We start from the raw sequence: 19,887 nt of genomic DNA, 5'->3' as shown, positions 1-19,887 counted from the left end.
AATTATTTAGCAAGAGTGCACCTACATTTGCATGCTTACAATGCGTGCAGCCAGGAGAAAAACAATGGACAGGTGGTTGAAAAAGACAGAGCAGTTTGGGAGAATGAGGTGGATGACAAAGAAACCATGGAAAAGAAAAAAAGTGATCTGGAGGAAAATATTCTTTTTATTCATGTTATTTTCACATATTATTTCCTGAAACTTTTTCTTGGCCATATAAGGGGGTACTTGGCTGAAATTGTTTTTGAAAGGAGGTACACAAACCAGAAAAGTTTGATAACTCCTGATCTACTGTATGACACCTTATTTTCTCTTTCACTGCTTCTGTACCATGAAGTGTCAAATAAAGGCCAACATACCTCATGTATTATCCTGAGCAGCTGGATAGATGTTTTGATAAATAACACCGATGATGTCTTCCTAACAACTCCAGGAGCAGCGTCTGAAAGAACTCCAAAAGCACCCAGCTACAGCTACCACAGATTCCTCTCCTGTCTTCACTATGGGTGGGACCAACAACTCAGCCCCTGCCATCGACCTCTTCTCCTCCCCAAGCTCCAACAACAGGTGAGGCTGCAGGACTCAGACAGTTTCTTTCTCAAAGTCACAGAAACTCAAACCATCCAAAGAGAAGCAGCTGCAAGTTGATGGTCTCTATACCAATGCAATGAATTTAAATGGAGGACGACACATTTTGTGTGGTTCACCATGTGTTTCTCTGTTCTCCTGTTGATCCCACAGCAACTCAGCAGCAGCCAACGACCTGCTCGACCTACAGCCCACCTTCCAGCAGCTGCTGCCCCTTTCCACCACCAATACATGGGGAGGTGAGGGCTCCACTCTTCCTGGTAATTCTTCATTCCTTCATAGCTGTAACACTACAGACAGTGTGTCACATATCCCTCACCACACACGCACACACGCGCACACACACACTCACACGTCACATACAGTTTACTATTTGGGTTAGCCTTTAGATTATTTCAGGTTAAATTCATGCAAGCTGAATATCTCTAATTGGTGGATCACCCACAGTGTTTTATTCCCCCTCCCTTTGTCCACAATTAGATGCCCCCCCCCCACTGTGATGGCCTTGATTCAGGCCCCGTTTGCATGTCACCGTTTTGTCTGAAAACGCTAAAGCACAGTGAAAACTCAATTAAAAAAAACTGTGTTTACACAGAAACGCTGAGGGACTGAAAATGCTGTAGTGAGCATGCCAGGCCTGTAGTCGGCTCCATAACTGTCTTGTCCAGTAGCCGTTCTAGAGAGATCTCCACGGAAGTAGAGCCAATCATCTGGTGTGTTAGGAAATACTAAGTGCAAAAGTGGAGCAAGAGATGCACATTTTATATGAAGACAATCAGCGGACACAGCAGATTGAGCAGCACAAGCACATCACTGTCGTCTGTGACGATGGTAACAACAGTACTGTTGTCCTGTTGTATGCGCTTGTGCAAAGCGGAGTGTGATGTCAGCGATTCCACTGACAACACCGGCTTACTGTTTACACAGTAACAGTGTCGGCAGAGTTTTAGAAAAATCCCACTCTGGAGGCTGTTTTCAAAAGTTTCCGTTTTAGGGCAGATGTAACGCCGTTTCCGTATAAACGCGAGGCTGACAGCAACAAAACCTTTGTGTTTCACCCGAAAACGGTTGTCGTGTAAATGGCCCCTTAGTACATCCTGAACTTTGAGCCTGATGGTGTTTAAAGAGTGACCCTGTAAACTGGAGACCTTCAGCTGTACGTGTCAGTGGAGATGCAGTTTCAGCAGCTGTTCAAACACAGAAGAAGTCCTCAGGAATACATCCTAGTTTAGTTTTTATGTATGTCATAACCTCCTCTTTAGAGAAGGTAAGGAAATTTAATCAGGGTGTATTCTGCTGAAAGTCATCAATCAACAGGGTCGTTGTTTAAGCTGAAACACCTTGTGAAACACCTGTGAGGTTTCATTGTTCTGAAAAAGCAACATTTTCATGTGTGCTAGCCATGCAACAGGTCATCACCCTGTGTGATTATTCAAAGCAGGAGGGAAACCTGATTTGAATAAAGTGCAGCGAGTCAACCTGGGTGTGTCTCAGAGCAGTAAAGATAGAGAGGAAACATCTAAATTATTTTTATCAGGATCTAATTTGTTCCAAATACAAATATTTAATCTGACTTCAGGTACAGCAGTTGTATCCTTCTCAGCTTTATGTTTCTGTTTGTTCTCCAAAGGCTTTAGCTCTCATCTTCATCAGCAGATCATTAGTCCTCTTTTGGTTCATGCTCATCGCTGGTGTCCGATCTTGATATTGCAGCACAGATATTTTTACTCCTACAGTGGACAAAGACTGCTAGACTGTGACATCAGAGAAGTGTCACATTTGTTAACTGTTCAGCTGAATTAAAGCTGTGATCATTCTGACCGGCTAACAGGTGGTAACCTGAATGATGTGTTCCGTGTTTCCTTCCCTGTTTTCACCTGAGTCATGTAACCACTCTAGCTTCTCTGTTTTAACAGCAAACCCTGACCTCTCTCTGTTTAAAAATCCCTGTCCACAGCTCCTTAGCTTTCTTGTCACACCCTCTCCTTGATGATTTTACCTGGTGTCTTTATAATTTCTCTTCCTTCCCTTCTCTTTCTGCCTGTCTCTTTGCTTGCCCGTTGTTGTTGCTGTGTGTCAGACTCCCTCTGTGGGCCAAGCCCTTACAACACCACTCCACTCTTCTATTCTGAACCCCCTGCTGTAGCTGGTCTATTCAGAGGTACGTACGATAAAGGCTCCTTCCCTAAAGAGTGATTTACTGAGGAGCTCCTTTGCTAAGGAGCAGAGAGAAAGAAGAAGCTATGATCTAATTGGGTGCTTACAATAGTTTTGTGGCAGCTCTAACAAAGGACTCCTGCTCTGAGAAGTGGGATGGTTCATAAGAAGTTGACTGTCAGCTTCGAAGATGGTCTCTAGTTACTAAAGTTCATTTGAAGCAGGACTCTTAATCACGATACTTAATGTATTGTTGTGAGATGTTTAGTAACAACCTGAACCCCAGGACTTTTTCTTCTGGTTACTTTGTAGCTAATGAAACAGCCCATTCCAAGAAAAGGACACAGTTAATTGTAGATAAGTGTGGCTGTACAGCTCATGTGGATTGTTCTTGAAAGTCAGGTGATCTTTGGGTTTTGCCAAATGGCACTGTGAAGAACTCTAGACTTTACTAACAGACTCGAAGTGCTTCTTTTTCTACTCTCTCTCTTCCACTTTCTACCTCTGCTATATATCTTACCATGTCTGTGATACAACGACTGAATGTGGATTTAATCGACATTTTTAATGCGTTAAAAATCATACCTTCATAAGACATCAAGTGCACAGCTCATCACACCTTATAGGGCATTGCTTTAGGTGCTACAAATGCTTATAATAATGAGTAATACTAATACACTTATTTCCAGTGGCACTTTTTTAAGTTAATATGATGCCTAGTAACAATGTGCAGCAAAACAAAAGGAAATAGGACAAAAAAAGACTGAAAATTATTTTTAGTTAGAGGGGGGACCCACATTTCCTGGTAGCAAAGGCTGAATGTTGAAATGCTGAGCACCATCCCTCACCCAAACCAGAACCCCTTAAGTCATCATCAGCAGTGGTTTCCATTGTGATAGAACATCTCCAGTCATTTCAATCTGCCAAAAATATTTGGAAAACAGTGAATATGTTCATAATTTTGAGTGTTAGAATTGTGAAACGTACAAACACACTTCTTCTGAACAAGCTGAACAAGCTGAACAGCTTAACGTTTGAATGGTGAAAATTGGTGAATATTTGTAGGAGAAGTAGCAAATCAAGAGAATGTACAGAGTGATAACTAGTTTTTTTAATATTGAGTTTCTATATGTTGAAATGCTGTGTGCTCAGCATTTCAACATAAGGTTTTTGTGCTAAATCATGTTGTTGACAAAAATACAAAGAACAGTTCAGATGTTCAGACTAAATATGCAGATTTTCAAACCTCTGCATTTCCATACGTTGTAGAAATCTCTGATTTCTACAGCCTTGATTTCTAACGTCTTTTAACAGTGTTCATGTAAAGCATTCAGGGGTTCAACTTTGCCGGGGTTAACTCAGCCAGGTTTTCAGGCTGGATTTTTATTCTGTAATATTAAATTCATTTTGAGCACATGTGAACATGTCTGCTGGTTTGATCTGTTTCATTTCATGCTAACAGAAGTCTCAGTGTCCCCCCAAACCCCCACCTGTGGATTCTGGGCATTCATTAATTTGAAAACCTGTCTACCTAACTGCTTTTGTTTGTTCACTGCAGTTGTGATGGAAGGAAAAGAACTATTGTGTCCTTTGAATTTGGACCCTGATATATTTTTTGGGGTTTCTTCACCAGGGTTTGCAGCCTCCCCTACAACTCAGCAGCCACAGAATGCCCGAGGCCTTAACGTGGACTTTGACTCTGTGTTTGGTAATAACACCAACGCCAACAACCTGGATGGATCAGGTAGGGCACCTGCTGCACAAGGACACTTGCTTTGTCCCACCTGGTACCTAGCAGACTTATTGCTCTGTGTTTGGCACTTGAAGTAGAGCTATATATTGGTAATGGCCAAACTAATAATTCATGGAAGGGGTGGTAGTGGTTCTGGCAGGCGCTGGGGAAGCAGATAACTTTGAACAGCAAAAGCAAAGGATGATGACATCCCTTGAAAGTTAGTCATGTCCGTCCATTTACCTTTATTGTAAGTGTTTCTTCCTTTAGTTTTCTACAAATACCACAAGATTGTTACAGTACACTTTAGTGACAGCCCTAACCTGTAGGTGGAGCGGGGGGGGTTGCATGTCAAACAGCCGGTCATGATACTGTGTTGTGCATGTGTGTGATTTATCTGGATGTTGTGAGTGTATCCTGAATCAAGCATCAGCATCTTATGAGACTGTAAAAGTGACGTTTATTGTGTGATCAGTCCCTCTTTAGTCTCGTGCCAGTTGCATTTGATCTGACTTTGTTCCCGTGGTTGATCAGAAAGAGCAACTTTCTGGTTAGGTTGATCCATCCTATCAGAAGAACAGTCTGTCTCCTGATGATGTACTGAACCATCAAGGCCTAGATTTGGAGACAGTAGTGCACACACATTAAAAAAAGCAGAACATCTGGTCTTTATAATGTTGCAGCATAGTATTGCAGTCTGGTGGCTATTAAGAAAGCTAATTCAGAAGAAGAAAAGCAAATCAACCATTATCAACACAGGTTATTTGTATTATTATTATTTTTTTTTTGCTCATGAAAAGTTTGGATCGACCAAAATAATTTAGTCTATCTTTTTAGTTAAAGTGATCTTAGATTTACTTAAGGGTCTACCAGGGCTGACGTAGTAAAAACTTGCAGAGTCCTGCGGCTTGCTGCAGACCCCCCCCCTCTAAAAATTACTATAATGGGAATTCTGAATTTAGCCTACCTTTGGTGAAGAAGGTGCAAAGAGGCAGGTCTTTGGTGTCTTGGTTAACAGCTTCAAAGTGCCCATCTGTCGGTTAAGATAAAACCTGCAAGTTTGATATCTTGAAAAAGTCATTAAAGGTATGAAACGATTCTTTCCTTATCTTGAGGTGCTCAAACCAGGACTGTTTTTTCAACCAGGCTGTAAACATATTTATTTCTGCTGTAAAATGGTCTTTTTTGGCTCGATGTGCGAGTGGTTTCTGCTGCCAGTCTTAAGAGGACACTCAGAGAAACACAGTTTTTAAAACTTTAGCAAAGGCCTCATATTTTTAGACTGGAGGCTGCCACTTTGGAGCACCTCAACTCTACCTCTTTTCCTTACATACCTAGAAAGAAGTTAGGTTGAGTCAGCAGTTCCCAACAGCTATAGGCACTAAAGCTTCACTTCAGAAACAGATGACGTCAAAGTTATGTCGCCGATATTTAGAGAGTGTATAGTCTATGATCTAGGAAGAAAAAAACAAAAGCACTTCATAGGATGGACAAGGATCATATTGACTGCTTTACAGACTGTTCCTTGCTGCTCACCGAACAATGTACTAACAACTATCAAGACCTCATTTATTTTTTTAGGGTCAAAAAGTTTTTATTTCTTAAAAATGGCAGAGTATCACCCTGTAAACCCAGGTAGTCTGCTGGAATAGTGAATGTGACTGTCTGATTGGCAAATGATTCTATTTAACATTAAAATATATGATGATAAGGGGCCAGTTGTTCAAATGTAATCCAATTGTATTTTGGTTATTGGTTTGAATTAAATTTTAGAAATGGGAAAGAAGGATTTCAAAATTAGATTAGATCACGTAATCCAATCCTATTTTTAATCCGGTTTTAACCTTCAATTTGTGTTATTCAGAATTTTTCAGTAGGATTTTGATCACTTTGGTCCAAAAACAGGACTATCCAACAGGGGGTAAGATTTCAACATGGATTTCAGGAAGAAAATGTAGTAAAACTTAAAAATTAGTCAAATAATACAACATTTCTAAAATTTAGCGTTGATACTTTTATTTCTATTTTGCACTTGACTGGTTTAACCATTACAGTGATAAAGTAGACAAAGTTAACTTGGGCTACCGTTGATGTCTTTCAGTAGAAAGAAGTAAAAACAAAGAGAAACTAAAAGAGCAGAGGCACAGACACTCCTGACAAAAGAACAAATCAAGCTGACCAAACTGTGGCAAACCAGTGAAAAACTTCAGATCCACCTTCTAAAAGCAGAGCTTAAGAATGCTAGACTCTCCTTCACAGATAAAGAAGAACCCTGAACATGTTTTTGTTCAGCTAACTATTGGACATTTAGCCCATATTTAATATTTCAGATGTTTTCTAAATATCCACTTTTTTTTTTTTAATGTATGTTTATTATTCATTTGTTGAAGCTCAGATGAGGGGTCATAAAATAAATTAAAAGTAGAAATGGATGTTTGTCATCTTTTTTTGTGTTTTATTCTCAAAATAAAAAAAACACCCACATTGACCCCATGTTGGCTCTTCTGCCTGTTGGTCTTTACAGAACTGGTAGCCCACATAGTGATAAGTTGTCCCATTTGGAGCACTGGTAATCCAGATTTGGTGACCTTGAAAACTGTGTATCCGGATCAGGGTGATCCAATCCAAAGTTGCTTTGAAAAACCAGCATAAAACTGAGACGGATTACCTGATCCTGGATAGCAAAAAATGGGATTTTCCAAATCTGGATCATTTTGATCCAGATTAAATTCTGTGAACAACTGGCCCAAGGTGTTAGCATTAGCAGGCCTCTGACCCCTGGAGATGATTAGCCGATCATATAACATAATGCTAACATCTTGATGTTTATGATATCCAGGCCTTTCGTGTCTTTGGCACGTCAGATGCTGAGCATAAGCTCCTCTCCATGTGTGATTTTAAGACTGTAACCATTTGACTGATTCGCTCTGAGATGAGGCTGAAGTTTGGTCATTAATGGAGCCATCAGTGTTACTGAAGTTGTGTATCCTCATTAAGTGGTGTGTTTAATGCTCCTCTGAGCACCTCCAGTCTGTCACACACATTTCCAGCTTTATCACCATCCCTGGGCTCCATGCTGCTCACATTCTCACCACACTTCTCTCTTCTCTTGTTCCTTGGTCACACACACTCCCTGGGGCCTTGGCTTTTTGCATGGCATATGCATGACTGGGTGAGTTGGTACTGCACACACAAACACACACACACACACACACACATGCACACAGAGTTTGACACAATTGTAGCTTGTCATGCTGCTCTCTGCGTCCTCATCACCGCTCACCATTCTCTCCTTCTCTCTGTTTGTTTGTGTATTTGCGTTCTGTCATGTGTTTATGTTTGTGTGTTTCCTGTGTTGTGTCCTCACTCGTTCTGTGCCTCCCCAATCTCTCACCCTTCCTCCCCTTCCTCTCCTTTCTCTTTGTGCTGCTCCCTTTTGATTAAGATGTTTTAGGTGGCCTCCTCAAACCCACAGTGGCATCTTCACCCATCCTGGACATGACCCCGAACAGCCAGCAGCCCCACAAACTGGTCTCCAACGACCTGGACTTGTCCCTGGCTAATCTTGTTGGCAGTAAGATGACTTTTTCAAAACTACATGCTTTTACCAAATTGAATTTAGCCCATTGGTTAGCTTAGCCCTGTAGCTACATGGGGGCCCACACATGTTGCCAAACTGGGACTATGTGACAAAACAACGCAGACCTGCAACATTAACAACAACCATCAGTCCATTTCACTCTAAATCAGCAGCTGTACGTTCCATCTGCTGAATGACCGACTGCTGCTCAATAAAATGAAAATACAAAACCTTAAAAAAGGTCTCTATGATGACACCACGATGGCTGACCAAGTTTAGAAGTGAGAAGAGGGATCTGTTTTTCTATGTTGAAAAAAACTATTTTTTTTTCCCTGCAGATCTTGGAATTGGCAATGGCACAGTGAAAAAGTAAGTCCACATACAGCAGTGTTACCCAATCCTGGTCCTGGGGACCCCCTGACCTGCAAGTTTTTTATGTTCCCGACTCCAACACACCTGATTCAAATGATCAGCTCGTCATCAAGCTCTGCTGGAGCCTGATAACGAGCCATTCATTTGAATCAGGTGTGCTGGAGTGGGGTAACATCTAAAACATGCAGGGCAAGGGTCCTCCAGGACCAGGATTGGGTAACACTGACCTACAGTGATACCAGCCTCCATGTCCTTTATACTCAAAACGTAAGTGATATTCTGATCTGGTCTTTGTAGTGATCTCCACTGGAGTCAGCCTGGTGAGAAGAGGCTGACAGGGGGAACCAACTGGCAGCCCAAAGCAGCTCCCTCCACCACTTGGAACCCTGCGTCTGTGGTAGGTCAGAAACCATCGAATGAGCAGTAGTTTCTAACCTCAGACTGCCCCCCCCTGCACCACAGTCATTTACAAGTAGCGGAAACCCTGCCGTCCCTCTTACAGCAGTGTTTTAAAGTTGACTCAAAGACGTGTCTGTGAAGGTTTGCAGTCATCAGGTCATTGTAAATTCAAAGTTACTCTGGGGTTTGGTAGAGTCTCTGCCGAAACCAGCTACTGTATTGGATTAACCTCGGAAATCTAACCATTAAGACTCTCTTTGATAGAAAAATGGGCTAAAAGCTCTTGATGCTTGTAAGATACGGATACACAGACACTCTGTTAGATAAGAACCAGAAGAAGAACTAGTATCACTGGAAGCGCACGCTGTCATTACTAAATATTTAACTTTCTCTTTGTCCGATGTCTTTTAAAACAAACCAAACCCCGTCGGAGAGGAGAATCTCTAAAGATTGACTCTTAATGCCATGAAACCGTCTGTGATAAAAGCTCCGCTTTGGCACCAGCGCAGCCCTGTCCCTCCCTCACCATTTACTGAATAGTTAATGGAAATGGTGTCTCCAGAGAGAGCTGGGCATGAGGCAGATCTGGGTTTGTCATCACTGCAGGCTGTGTTGGAAAAGGCAGGGTGCTCAGAGAAAGAATTTGTACCTTCTTTTCTCTATGCTTCCCTTCCACAAAGAGCTTGGGACCTGCCAAGAACCAACCTCAGCCCGAGGACTCGACGCTCTGCCTGCTTTCCCTCATTTGCTTCGAATAATCCAGTTCCTCTCTCGTGGATCCAAAGGGATGACCTCGTTGCAGGGATATCAGTGGAAAGTTCAGGGTCTGAATCCTGACTACAAAGTAGTCAATCATTTGACATTTAGATGTTTGTGGCCTGTCGTGATGTTGGTCCCACTTCAGATTAAAATTGGCATGCACTGATCGATCGGCAGGCTGAACAATCAGTGCTGATTTCCTTAATTTTGGGAGATCGGTAATCAGTGATGGGTGATCGGTGATCGGTCCATCCTTGCATATAAAACTGATTTTATATACCTCTGGGAAGGTCTGACAGCAAGCCATTGTTGCTTTTTGCTCTGAGACCTAAAACTCCGGACACTTTATTGGTTCTTTAAGTTAAAATATAAAGATTTTATTGTTTCACAAGTATTGTACAATGGTTTTTAATAAAATAAGATTGGAACATTGAAGGTATGTGCTGTCAGTTATAAAAAAATAAAAAGTAAAAATTGGTATCGGCAGGTCAGGCTTTTTAAAGATCTGTGATCAGTGTACTATAACTGTAAAACTGTTATCAGTGCACCCCTAGATTAAAGTGTTGTGGATCCTTGAACTGAAGTTGATCTTGCTCAGTAAACTTAGCACACTGGGGTTGTTTAAAAGTTGTTAAATTAGTTAAATTTGGCTGCACTCGTGCCCTTTCTCCTCTTTGATGCAGTCTTAAGTTGTATTTCAAACTAGAATACAGTGTCATGAATCTGGAATGAAGGGATGAAATTCAGCTCCAAGCTTAAACAATTTGGGACGAAGTGAGTGACATGAAGTCACATGTCATGTGACATGAAGAAAAATCTTAAATTCCCTAGATTTTTCAAAGAATTTTTCTTTGGTAAGATAAGAGTTGTTCACAAGGTGTTTTAGGTCTAAAGAGTGAACCAAAGGTGAAACACTGTTTGGAGGAGGACTTTTAAGAAGCCTCAGAGTGGGCGCTCATACTAATGTCAGACTTTCTCAACACACTAAACACAGTATCTGCCACCTGAGACAGCTGTTTAGCTGCTGATCCACGGTTTCCCTCTGAATACTCTTTGATTCTCCTTCATGAGCTGAGCCAACAGTTGGCTCTGTCTAGTTTTTTTTTTTTTAATCCATTTTGTCCATTGTTTTGGTGGTTCTGACAAATCAACTGCTTTTGACAAGGAGGCCAGTAATCACAGGAAGTGCTCATAGCTGAATCTGTGTCCACCATTAAAATCAAACACATTGAGTGGTAAAATGAGCTGCATGGAAAGTAAACGGATCAAAAAGCAGTACGTACCTAACAACGGGGTCAACCACACCTCCTCACTGAGATAAAAGTTTCTGTCCCCTCCTTGCTCAGAGTTGCTCCCAGAAACTTCCTGAATCACTCTTAAGCTAAGACTCCTTGCTAGGAATTATTAGGCTACGTTCAGAGGTCTCTGAGAGGACTCTGAGCAGATTAGTGAATATGGGCCCTGATAGGGCTGGGGGATATATTGAATATACTGGATGTATCGCGTTTTTTGCATGTATATAAAAGGACTATATTACAATATAATATGATATGATATGATATAATAAAATATAATATAATATAATATAATATAATATAATATAATATGACATTATATTATATTATATTATATTATATTATATTATATTATATTATATTATATTATATTATATATTATATATTATATTATATTATATTATATTATATTATATTATATTATTTTATATTATATTATATTATATTATAATATATTATATTATATTATATTACCAGCAAGTTAGATAAATCCGAATGAATTATTTTGCTGTAACTAAAAATATGTAACTCCATAAAGTTTGATTTAAAATAAAAGGTTTTCTCAACTGTACCTGATTGAGATTTTCCCTTAATGCATTCGAGTTTTAAAAATCCAACTAAAATGTCTGCTTGAATCATTATATAGATGTCATTTTATGCATCAAAGGGTTGGATTTAACATTTGAATAGTGATTTAGAGGAGAAATCAGAATATCGAAATATACATCAGTATGGAGATATAGCCTACAAATATTGATATATTGGACTTTGGCCATGTCATGCAACCCTAGGTCCTGATGTCCATGTCTAACTCCATACTTTATCTCATAGCTGTCTTCAGTACATTGCATGTGAAATATCTCTGTGGACTTAAAATCTTGTAAGGAATCCTCTTATTGTTTCTGTCACTGCAGGCACCATCTGTCATGGCCTTCCCTGCAACCACACCAACGGGCATGATGGCATATGCAATGGTAAGTCAGCTGGGACTTGTTCAGGAGTTCACCACACACACACACACACACACACACCACACACACCACACACACACACCACACACACCACACACACACACACACACACACACACACACACACACACACACACACATACCACACACACACAAGATGGGCTTGTTAACCTAAATTGTGTGAGTATAATATGCAATTACTTTGCTTTATAAATAACTTTCCCCAGAAACCTTTCTCAAGGGCTAGTACGAGGGCTCTACATTGACAACTTTGATCACCAGCCAATGTGTTTCCTAAGCTTCTGAAGTTACCAACCAATCAGAATTTCCACTTTTTTTCCCATAAAGAAAAGATTATGAGAGCAAGCAAATTCATTTGATGCTTTTATGAACTAAAGCTTTAAATTAATCGTAAGATGAAGTTGGGAATATATTTCCAGTTAAGATATTCACAATAAAGTGAAACTTAAAAACTTAAAAAAGTCAACGTTTCATTACTTATCAGGGACAGGAGCTCAAGAGAGATTTGAGACAGGGGCTAAAAAGGGGGGTCTTGTTAGAGCATTTAGCACCAGGGGCAGATTCCATGCAAAGGAGCACATGGATGTCTGAAGGAACCATGACCCACCTTCTTGCTCTGGAGCGATCAGAATAACTGCTAAACGCTCTTCCTGAATACGAGTTGGAAGGTGAGGGATCAGAAGGTCTGGGGGAAAAGTTTAAAGGAGTGCGTTGGCGGGGCTGGTGAGAGGATGCATCTACTCCCCGGCAGCGTAGCTTCCTTGTGTGTTCATGGTAAACCACAGAGCACACTGAGCATTTTCCTGTCACGTAAAGTCAGCTCCAGGCAGAACAGGGTCGTTGTCCTCCCACACTCCATATTCTTGTTTGTTTGTATTTAGATAAGTCATCTCCCAGTAAAGCCTGATGCATGATTTTGAAGTCAACATTTAGATGTTTGTGACCTGTTGTGATGTCGATCCCACTTCAGATTAAAGAAGACATGCACCGATTATTTTTCGTTTCTGCATGGCCTTTTCTCTTTCTTACTGTCCTCTGGTGGTCTGGTGGCGTAGTGCACTTAATTTTATGTCTCTATACATCACCAGCCTGATTTGTATAATCTTAATCAGATGTTAAGATATGGGGGAACTGAGACAAAAGTGGGCCACAGCTACGGTTTACTTCCTTACAGATGAGTTCTTCATACTCCTGGTCAAAAGGCGTGTCGAGATTTAGGTTTGTGGTCTTCGGTGGGTAATGGACCTGATGAAACCACTCTAGAACCTTGTTATGTGAACGTTTCTTTCAGATGTTTGGTTCAGGCCTGACTTCCTCTTCTCTTCTCCTCAGCCTCCTCACATGGGGTCCATGATGATGACACAGCCAGCCATGGTATACAGCCAGCCTGTGATGAGGCCAGCCAACCCGTTTGGGGCAAATCCAGGAGCACAGGTAAAGGAGTGTGCTTGGTCAGTAGGGTCACTGTGCTCTACTGCTGGCCTGACTGGACTGTAGCTCTTCATTAGCTCTCTGTTTTACTTCTTCTCTGCTTTGGTTCTCTCTCTGCCCCCCTCTGTGACCCAGTCCCCCTCTGGTCCCTCCAGTCTGAGCCCCCTCAGAACACCAGGGACGGATCCCCTTGCACAACTCTTTGTGCAGAATTTTTTATGAGCATCCTTAGGTACAGCCTGTCTTGTGTGTGTGTGTGTGTGTGTGTGTGTGTGTGCGTGTGTGCGTGTGTGTGTGTGTGTGTGTGTGTGTGTGTGTGTGTGTGTGTGTGTGTGTGTGTGTGTGTGTGTGTCTGTGTGTGTGTGTGTGTGTGTGTGTGTGTGTGTGTGTTTGGTGGATTTAAACACATACTCCCCAGTGTGAGAGGGGAGTCACAAGGAATGGACTGCACCCACTAACCCCACCAAGAACTAAGCAGCATTTACCCTGACTGTCTGCTCCGTCTGAAGGTCTGATTCACAAACTGCTCTGATCATGTTCAGCCACCAAGTCCTGCAGCTCAGGGACAGAGACGAGCTGTGAGCATCTCCACCTTGTGCTGCACAGGGCAGAGCTGAGCCTCATGGAGTGATCAACCCTCTGCGTGCTTTGTGAATGAGACCATGTCTTTTGGGCTCTTCAGAAGGTTTAGTGTGCTTCAGTTCAACACGAGCACTCATGTTTGTCTTTGAATGCCATGTCCACACCTAGCTGGGTGTCTGGAAAACCACATGTATTTTTATACATTTAGGCCTGTCATCCACACCAAACTGCAGTTTTACACCACTCAAAACAAAGTTGTCTCAAAACTACCGTTTCAAGGTTTCATGTATACGCTGGGATTCAGAGTTTTTGGTTCTCAAACGTCACAGCTGAATGATACGGGTTCATTCTGATTGGCTGGCACAGGTTTCATGTCAGAAAAATGCTGACACATATGGGTTTATAGCATGCTTTGAGCCGCTCTCATCAGTGGATTTGCCCATGTGTACTACAGTATTTAAAAAAAAATGATGGAGGATATTCATTTTTGAAAATATCTGGCTACGTGTGGACATGATATATATATATTTATATATATGTGTGTGTGTGTGTGTGTGTGTGTGTATGTATGTGTATATATATATATATATATATATATATATATATATATATATATATATATATATATATATATAATTTATTTATTTATTTATTTACATACATTTATATACACGCAGGTATGTGTTCAACATGTGGATAGTGTTGAGCATGTTAAGTAGTTTAGTAGTGACTATATATAGGGCTGGGCAATATAGCCTAAAAAGAAAACCTCAGATTTTTCACAAAAAAATTGATTTATGATTTTGTGATGATTGTTTTTCCCCCAACCTTTTAAAGAAAAGAATAAGTACCAATTAAAGCTACAAGCAGCAATGAGCGGGCCCTCGCCTGGCGCTTGCCAATAGGAGCATGTCCTAGCCGCCATATGTGCAGCAAAAAGTGGCTCAGCCAAAAGCCATAGGTTGCCATAGGCATTATAGTTATGCCCAAAACATTTCATGCCCGTAGCTGAAAGTAGCTGGACGACCTGCAGATTTGAGCCCACTGGGTGGCGCTCTGGAGCATCAATGTCAGCACAACCAGTGATAGAAATGCACTCAGGCTGTAACTCTAAATCTCTGTGTGCATTTTGGTCCTGATCCAACAATGCACAAGACAGCTGTAAAGATTTTCATGAAGCTGCTTAAATGGTCAACTTTGACACTCATTTGTGGCCATGCCCAATGACGTAGCAAAAATCCAGTAGTAAGTTTTCAGTGTCAATGCATGTAGTTTACTAAAACCAAGTTTGGAGCCAGATGAAAAACCTGGGAATTGTTCCATGTAAAACATAGGCTAGAAATTGTCAAAAGCTGATATTTACATCCAAATAGCTAACTTCCTGTTCAGAATTGACTATGGTCGTACAATATTTTTTTGTAAGTCTAGGCATGATTGTTATGCCTACCAAATTTCAGGGCTGTAGCTCAAAGTAGCTAGAGGGGCTGAAATTTTGAGCCCTGTGGTGGCGCTATGGAGCATTATTGTTCACGCAACCCCTGATAGAAAAGCATTCAGGCTGTGACAGTGAACTTGTGTGTGATCCAACATTGTACAAGAGAGCTATTAAGATTTTCTTGAACCAGCAAAATGGCTAACTTTTGGTAACTTTGGCGGTCATTTGTGGCCACACCCAAAAAAATTATAACAATCCTATTATGATTATTAATCTTCAATATGTCTAGTACACACATGGCAAGTTTGGAGTTGATCAGAGAAAAAACCTAGGACTAGTTCGTTCAAATACATAGCCTATAAATGAAAATTTGCTAATTTCAGGCTGTTGCCATTAAGGGGCGCTGTACTTTCTGGTGAAAATAATGACATGGCTGCGTCCATGGTGCAACTCTGAACATGTGTGTCCGTTTTTGTGCAGATCGGACAAAGTTTAAAATGCCAAACTTTGAGCCCATGTCGTAGCCACACCGAAAAAAATATAAAAAATTTAATCATGATTATTGATCTTCAATCTATCTAGTGTACTTAGGCCAAGTTTGAAGTTGACAAGTGAAAAAACCTAGGACTAGTTCGTTCAAATATGTAGCCCATAAATTGCCAAATTACTATATTTAAGTCCAAACAGCCCAAGATGTAATCAGAAATCACAATAGTCGTAAGTGACTTTTTTTTAGGGCTGGACATGCTTGTTATACACACTTAAAGGATAAGTTCGGTTTATACAGCTTTTACATTGTTTATAGAATGAAGTAGAACAAAATACTCACCCAGAAGGCTTTCCTGATCCAAGCAGTGCTTCGGGAGATATTTAGATCCAAAATCGTGCAGCGAACGTCCGTACAATAGGATCCATCGGGGCATAGACAGCACCGCTCCTAAAACTGCATTAATCGTCCAAAAACTCATGTTTTTCATCAATATTCCATCATGGTCCACTTCGGGTTAGTCCTCTGCTGCAGTCTGTGTCACTCCAGACAGCGCTGTGTGGCTGTAATGACCTCTGAACTCACGAAGACTTTGTTTACGTTTGCCCTTCCGCGCACGCACAGTGCGGCTCAATGTTTCAGGGGAAGATGGCAGGCTACATGACGACTTTCTTCTTCCAGTTTTGTTTAAAATGAACGAATATCTTTCTGATGAAGATGTTGTGGAGAACTTCAAATATGATGGGTGTCATTACAGTTTTAAGCCAGAGTTAACAGATGACGAGCTCAAAGAAAGGAGGAAGTGGAGTCAGCAACAAACAAACAACAGTACTCCAGAGAGTACTGGGCGTGCGCAGTGGGGCAAACGTAAACAAAGTCTTCGTCAGTTCAGAGGTCAGTACAGCCACACAGCGCTGTCTGGAGTGACACAGACTGCAGCAGAGGACTAACCTGGAGCAGACCATGATGGAATATTGGTGAAAAACATGAGTTTTTGGAGGATTAATGCAGTTTTAGGAGCAGCGCTGTCTATGCCCCGATGGATCCCATTATACGGATGTCCGCTGCACGATTTTGGATCTAAATATCTCCCAAAGCACTGCTTGGATCAGGAAAGCCTTCTGGGTGAGTATTTTGTTCTACTTCATTCTACAATGTAAAAGTTGTATTAACCAAACTTATCCTTTAATTTCAGGGCTGTAGCTCAAAGTAGCCAGTCAGTAGTAGTAGTGAACGATATCGCCCAGGCCTAACTGTACGTCAGCAGCATTTGATAACAGCAGAATCGAACCATCACGGATCCATTCAAGTGTTACATCAAACAGGAGAAAACGCAAAAAGTGGAAAACTATTCTTCACTTTACACTTTTTTCAGTGACATGAGACCAAGCAATATCCTAACTTCAGGCAGTGATGCACGGCTAAAGCTTGGTTAACGTTTGACGCGTCTGTGAGGTCCACACAGCTCTCACGGCTTTATGCAGACCAATAATGTCATTTTACACTGCAAATAACTGAAATCTCATCGAGTGTTTGTCCTATTTGCAGTAATAATTGATGGGTGTTGATGCTGCAAGACATGTCTCATAGTTGGAAAAACACATAACCCTCTGATAGCTCATGTTCTGTTTGGCAGAGCTAGCTTTCAACAATGAAGCACAAATCAACCTCTGACTGTCAGAGAGAAAAGAAAACTCTCAAACAGAGAAACGCTGACATTTGTTAGACTTATACCGTAAGCAATAAACAATGACCTTTACAACCAGTTAACGTTGCCATGGAAACATTCGCCACCTTTACCTGTGGAGCAGAAAACAGCCAACTTCAGTGTTGTCCTTCAGACCCAACTTTTTTTATTGATAACTACCAGCTTGGAAACTCTACACCCATGATTACTCCTTTTAGTCGTTGTCTGTCCTGGTTTCTCTTTATTTCTTCCTGATCTTTTTGGACCGAAATCTGATGATTTACACTCATGTGATGCATGTTTGTAATTTTCCATCAGAAAATACTCTTAAAATGAATTCTATTATGCAAAACTACAAAAAATATACCGTCTTCTTCTTCTCCTTCTTTGACACTGCCTGCTCTCTCCTTCTTCTACTGTAAAAACAACAACCCCTTTTCCCTTCTTCTTCTCCAAAACCTGTTGACAAATATGGCTGTTCATTATGTCTGCCTTCATGAAAAGGAGTCGCGTTAATGGAAACAGAAAGCTTTTTTCCAACTTTATAAAAGGAAATCATAGTTTAATGGTTATTGTTCACTGATTTTAAGATACCTTAAACACACATATACAAAAATTATATCTCATTTCTACAGTTTCTGTTAGGCTGCATACTGCCAACTTCTACACACTGCACCTTTAAGATCTGACAAATGTCACCCACCCCTCTGTGAAATGCTGTTTTTAGGAAGTCAAGGACAAATCTTGACTGAGATTTACGAGGAAAGTGCTGAAGTTCGTGTTCGGAAATCACAACAGTCTTCAGAGACTTTTTTGTAGGGCTGGCCACGCTTGTTATACACACTTAATTTGAGGGCTGTGATACCAGTTGTCCTGGACTGTTCTGACAGAGCTGTGGATACTGGTCCTGTCACCTTTTTAGTCTGAAGTCCGTCTACTTTAACCAAAACCTGACTCTGTTGTCTCTTTCTGTTTTCCCAGATGCAGTTTATGTAATCTGAGGGCGAGAGGAGTCTTTCCCGTCTAAAGATGATTCACCGCAAAGTCAAGTATCCAAGCAAACCTGCCGTTTGCCTCTAATGAACTCAGCTCTCTGGGAAAGGACGGCCCGAATCCGATGTGTTGAATAAATCATGGTGACTGGGAGCAGCTGTGTCCATCTCAGAGGCCTCACAGTGGACATTGTGCTCATCTCTTCATGTCTGAACGGAGAACGGAGGAGAACACTGTGCTGGCATTTTAAACCATGTGGACTAGAATCAGCCTCCACTGATTCCTGGACTCAGAGGAACACCTGAACACCTGAAGGAGAGTGTCCTGACATCATTAACCTTGTTCCTGAAGAAATCAAACTGCCTTTTTGTTCCTCTCGCTCCAGGTCAGCTTGAAGTGTCACTTCCTTTGATTACCAATCAGGATTAGATCATCCCAGATTAGGAAACAATGTCAGCACCTCATGACGCCACACCTTTTCTTTTCTTTCTGTTCATGTATTGTTTGCAGTAGACATTCCTTGTGTATTATTTGTATTTATTTATGATTACCAACTGAGAGGATGAATAAAAAAGAAGATTATGGAGCTAGTCGCTGACCTCCTGCTGGGAGGTTTTCAGGTTTATGGTATGCGTGCTGGTTGAGTTGGACTTTGAGTGATTGAGATGATTTGTTGAAAAAAAAAATTAATATAAAGTTTAATGAGTGTGGCTCCAGAAGCCTTGTGCAGTGGAGACATGTGTGAACGGAATGAACACGGTTTAATGAACGAGGTGGATGAATCTGGTGTGGGGTCATTTTCTACAGGAGCAGGATGCCACAGTTTGGGGTTGAGACAGCATCAGAAAGAGTTCTGCATTTATGCTTTGCAGCTTCAGGCATGCCGTTCATTTCTTGGGTTTACCAAGCTCCTGGCTTTCCTACCTGAATGTGCAGGGTCCCTCTCATGCTCAGATGGCGTTTCCCCACGCAGGGTGGAGGAAACAGGCGGAGCTTGGGGGAGTCAGTCTAGATGTGCAGGATAATAGAGCGCTGTTGATCGGTGCTTTGGGTATAAAAACCAACTCTGCCAACCACAAGACTGAAAGAAAACGGTCTGAACATAAAAGTGACCCTTACTTCATCTTTGCTGTATCCACCCTTAAGATTATATTTTTGTTTGTTTGATTTTTCCAATAAATTGCAAGCTTCAACTATTCCTCTGCCTCTTTGGTTTTCATTTAAAGGAATTCATGAATTTGAATATCACCAAGTTTTTTATCTTAGTTTACTTCAGAGTTCAACTCGTAGATTATTTTCTGACCTTTGAAGTTTAATACACATCTCTTCAAAAGTTTAAGACCAGCGGAAAAATTGCAAGAATTTAAATTCTTTTCTGTTGGATCTTAAAAACGTTCTG

At 41.1% G+C, this 19,887-nt stretch overlaps 1 protein-coding gene across 12 annotated transcripts in view; it reads left to right on the top strand.

Moving 5' to 3' along the window:
- picalma (phosphatidylinositol binding clathrin assembly protein a) overlaps positions 1 to 19,662 on the top strand; it is a 43,006-nt gene extending 23,344 nt beyond the window's left edge. For 2 of the 12 annotated variants that reach the window (XM_074671685.1, XM_074671684.1), the window contains 9 exons: positions 434 to 567; positions 742 to 827; positions 4,379 to 4,489; positions 7,953 to 8,051; positions 8,396 to 8,426; positions 8,727 to 8,826; positions 11,797 to 11,856; positions 13,206 to 13,307; positions 18,477 to 19,661. In XM_074671685.1, coding sequence (XP_074527786.1) covers positions 434 to 567; positions 742 to 827; positions 4,379 to 4,489; positions 7,953 to 8,051; positions 8,396 to 8,426; positions 8,727 to 8,826; positions 11,797 to 11,856; positions 13,206 to 13,307; positions 18,477 to 18,491 — 738 coding nt within the window. In that variant the 3' untranslated portion in view covers positions 18,492 to 19,661. Of the gene's footprint in view, positions 1 to 433; positions 568 to 741; positions 849 to 2,668; positions 2,750 to 4,378; positions 4,490 to 7,922; positions 8,052 to 8,395; positions 8,431 to 8,726; positions 8,827 to 11,796; positions 11,857 to 13,205; positions 13,308 to 18,476 lie in introns of those variants that run through there. The other 10 variants (XM_074671683.1, XM_074671682.1, XM_074671678.1 and 7 more) reach the window with 9 other exon arrangements.
- The last annotated feature ends 225 nt before the right edge of the window (positions 19,663 to 19,887 follow it).

Source organism: Halichoeres trimaculatus, unplaced genomic scaffold (genome assembly GCF_033239565.1).
Source record: "Halichoeres trimaculatus isolate MK-OKI-2021-1 unplaced genomic scaffold, fHalTri1.1 fHalTri1_scaffold_6, whole genome shotgun sequence".
NCBI lineage: Eukaryota > Metazoa > Chordata > Actinopteri > Labriformes > Labridae > Halichoeres > Halichoeres trimaculatus.
This window is presented reverse-complemented; position numbering and strand designations above follow the sequence as displayed.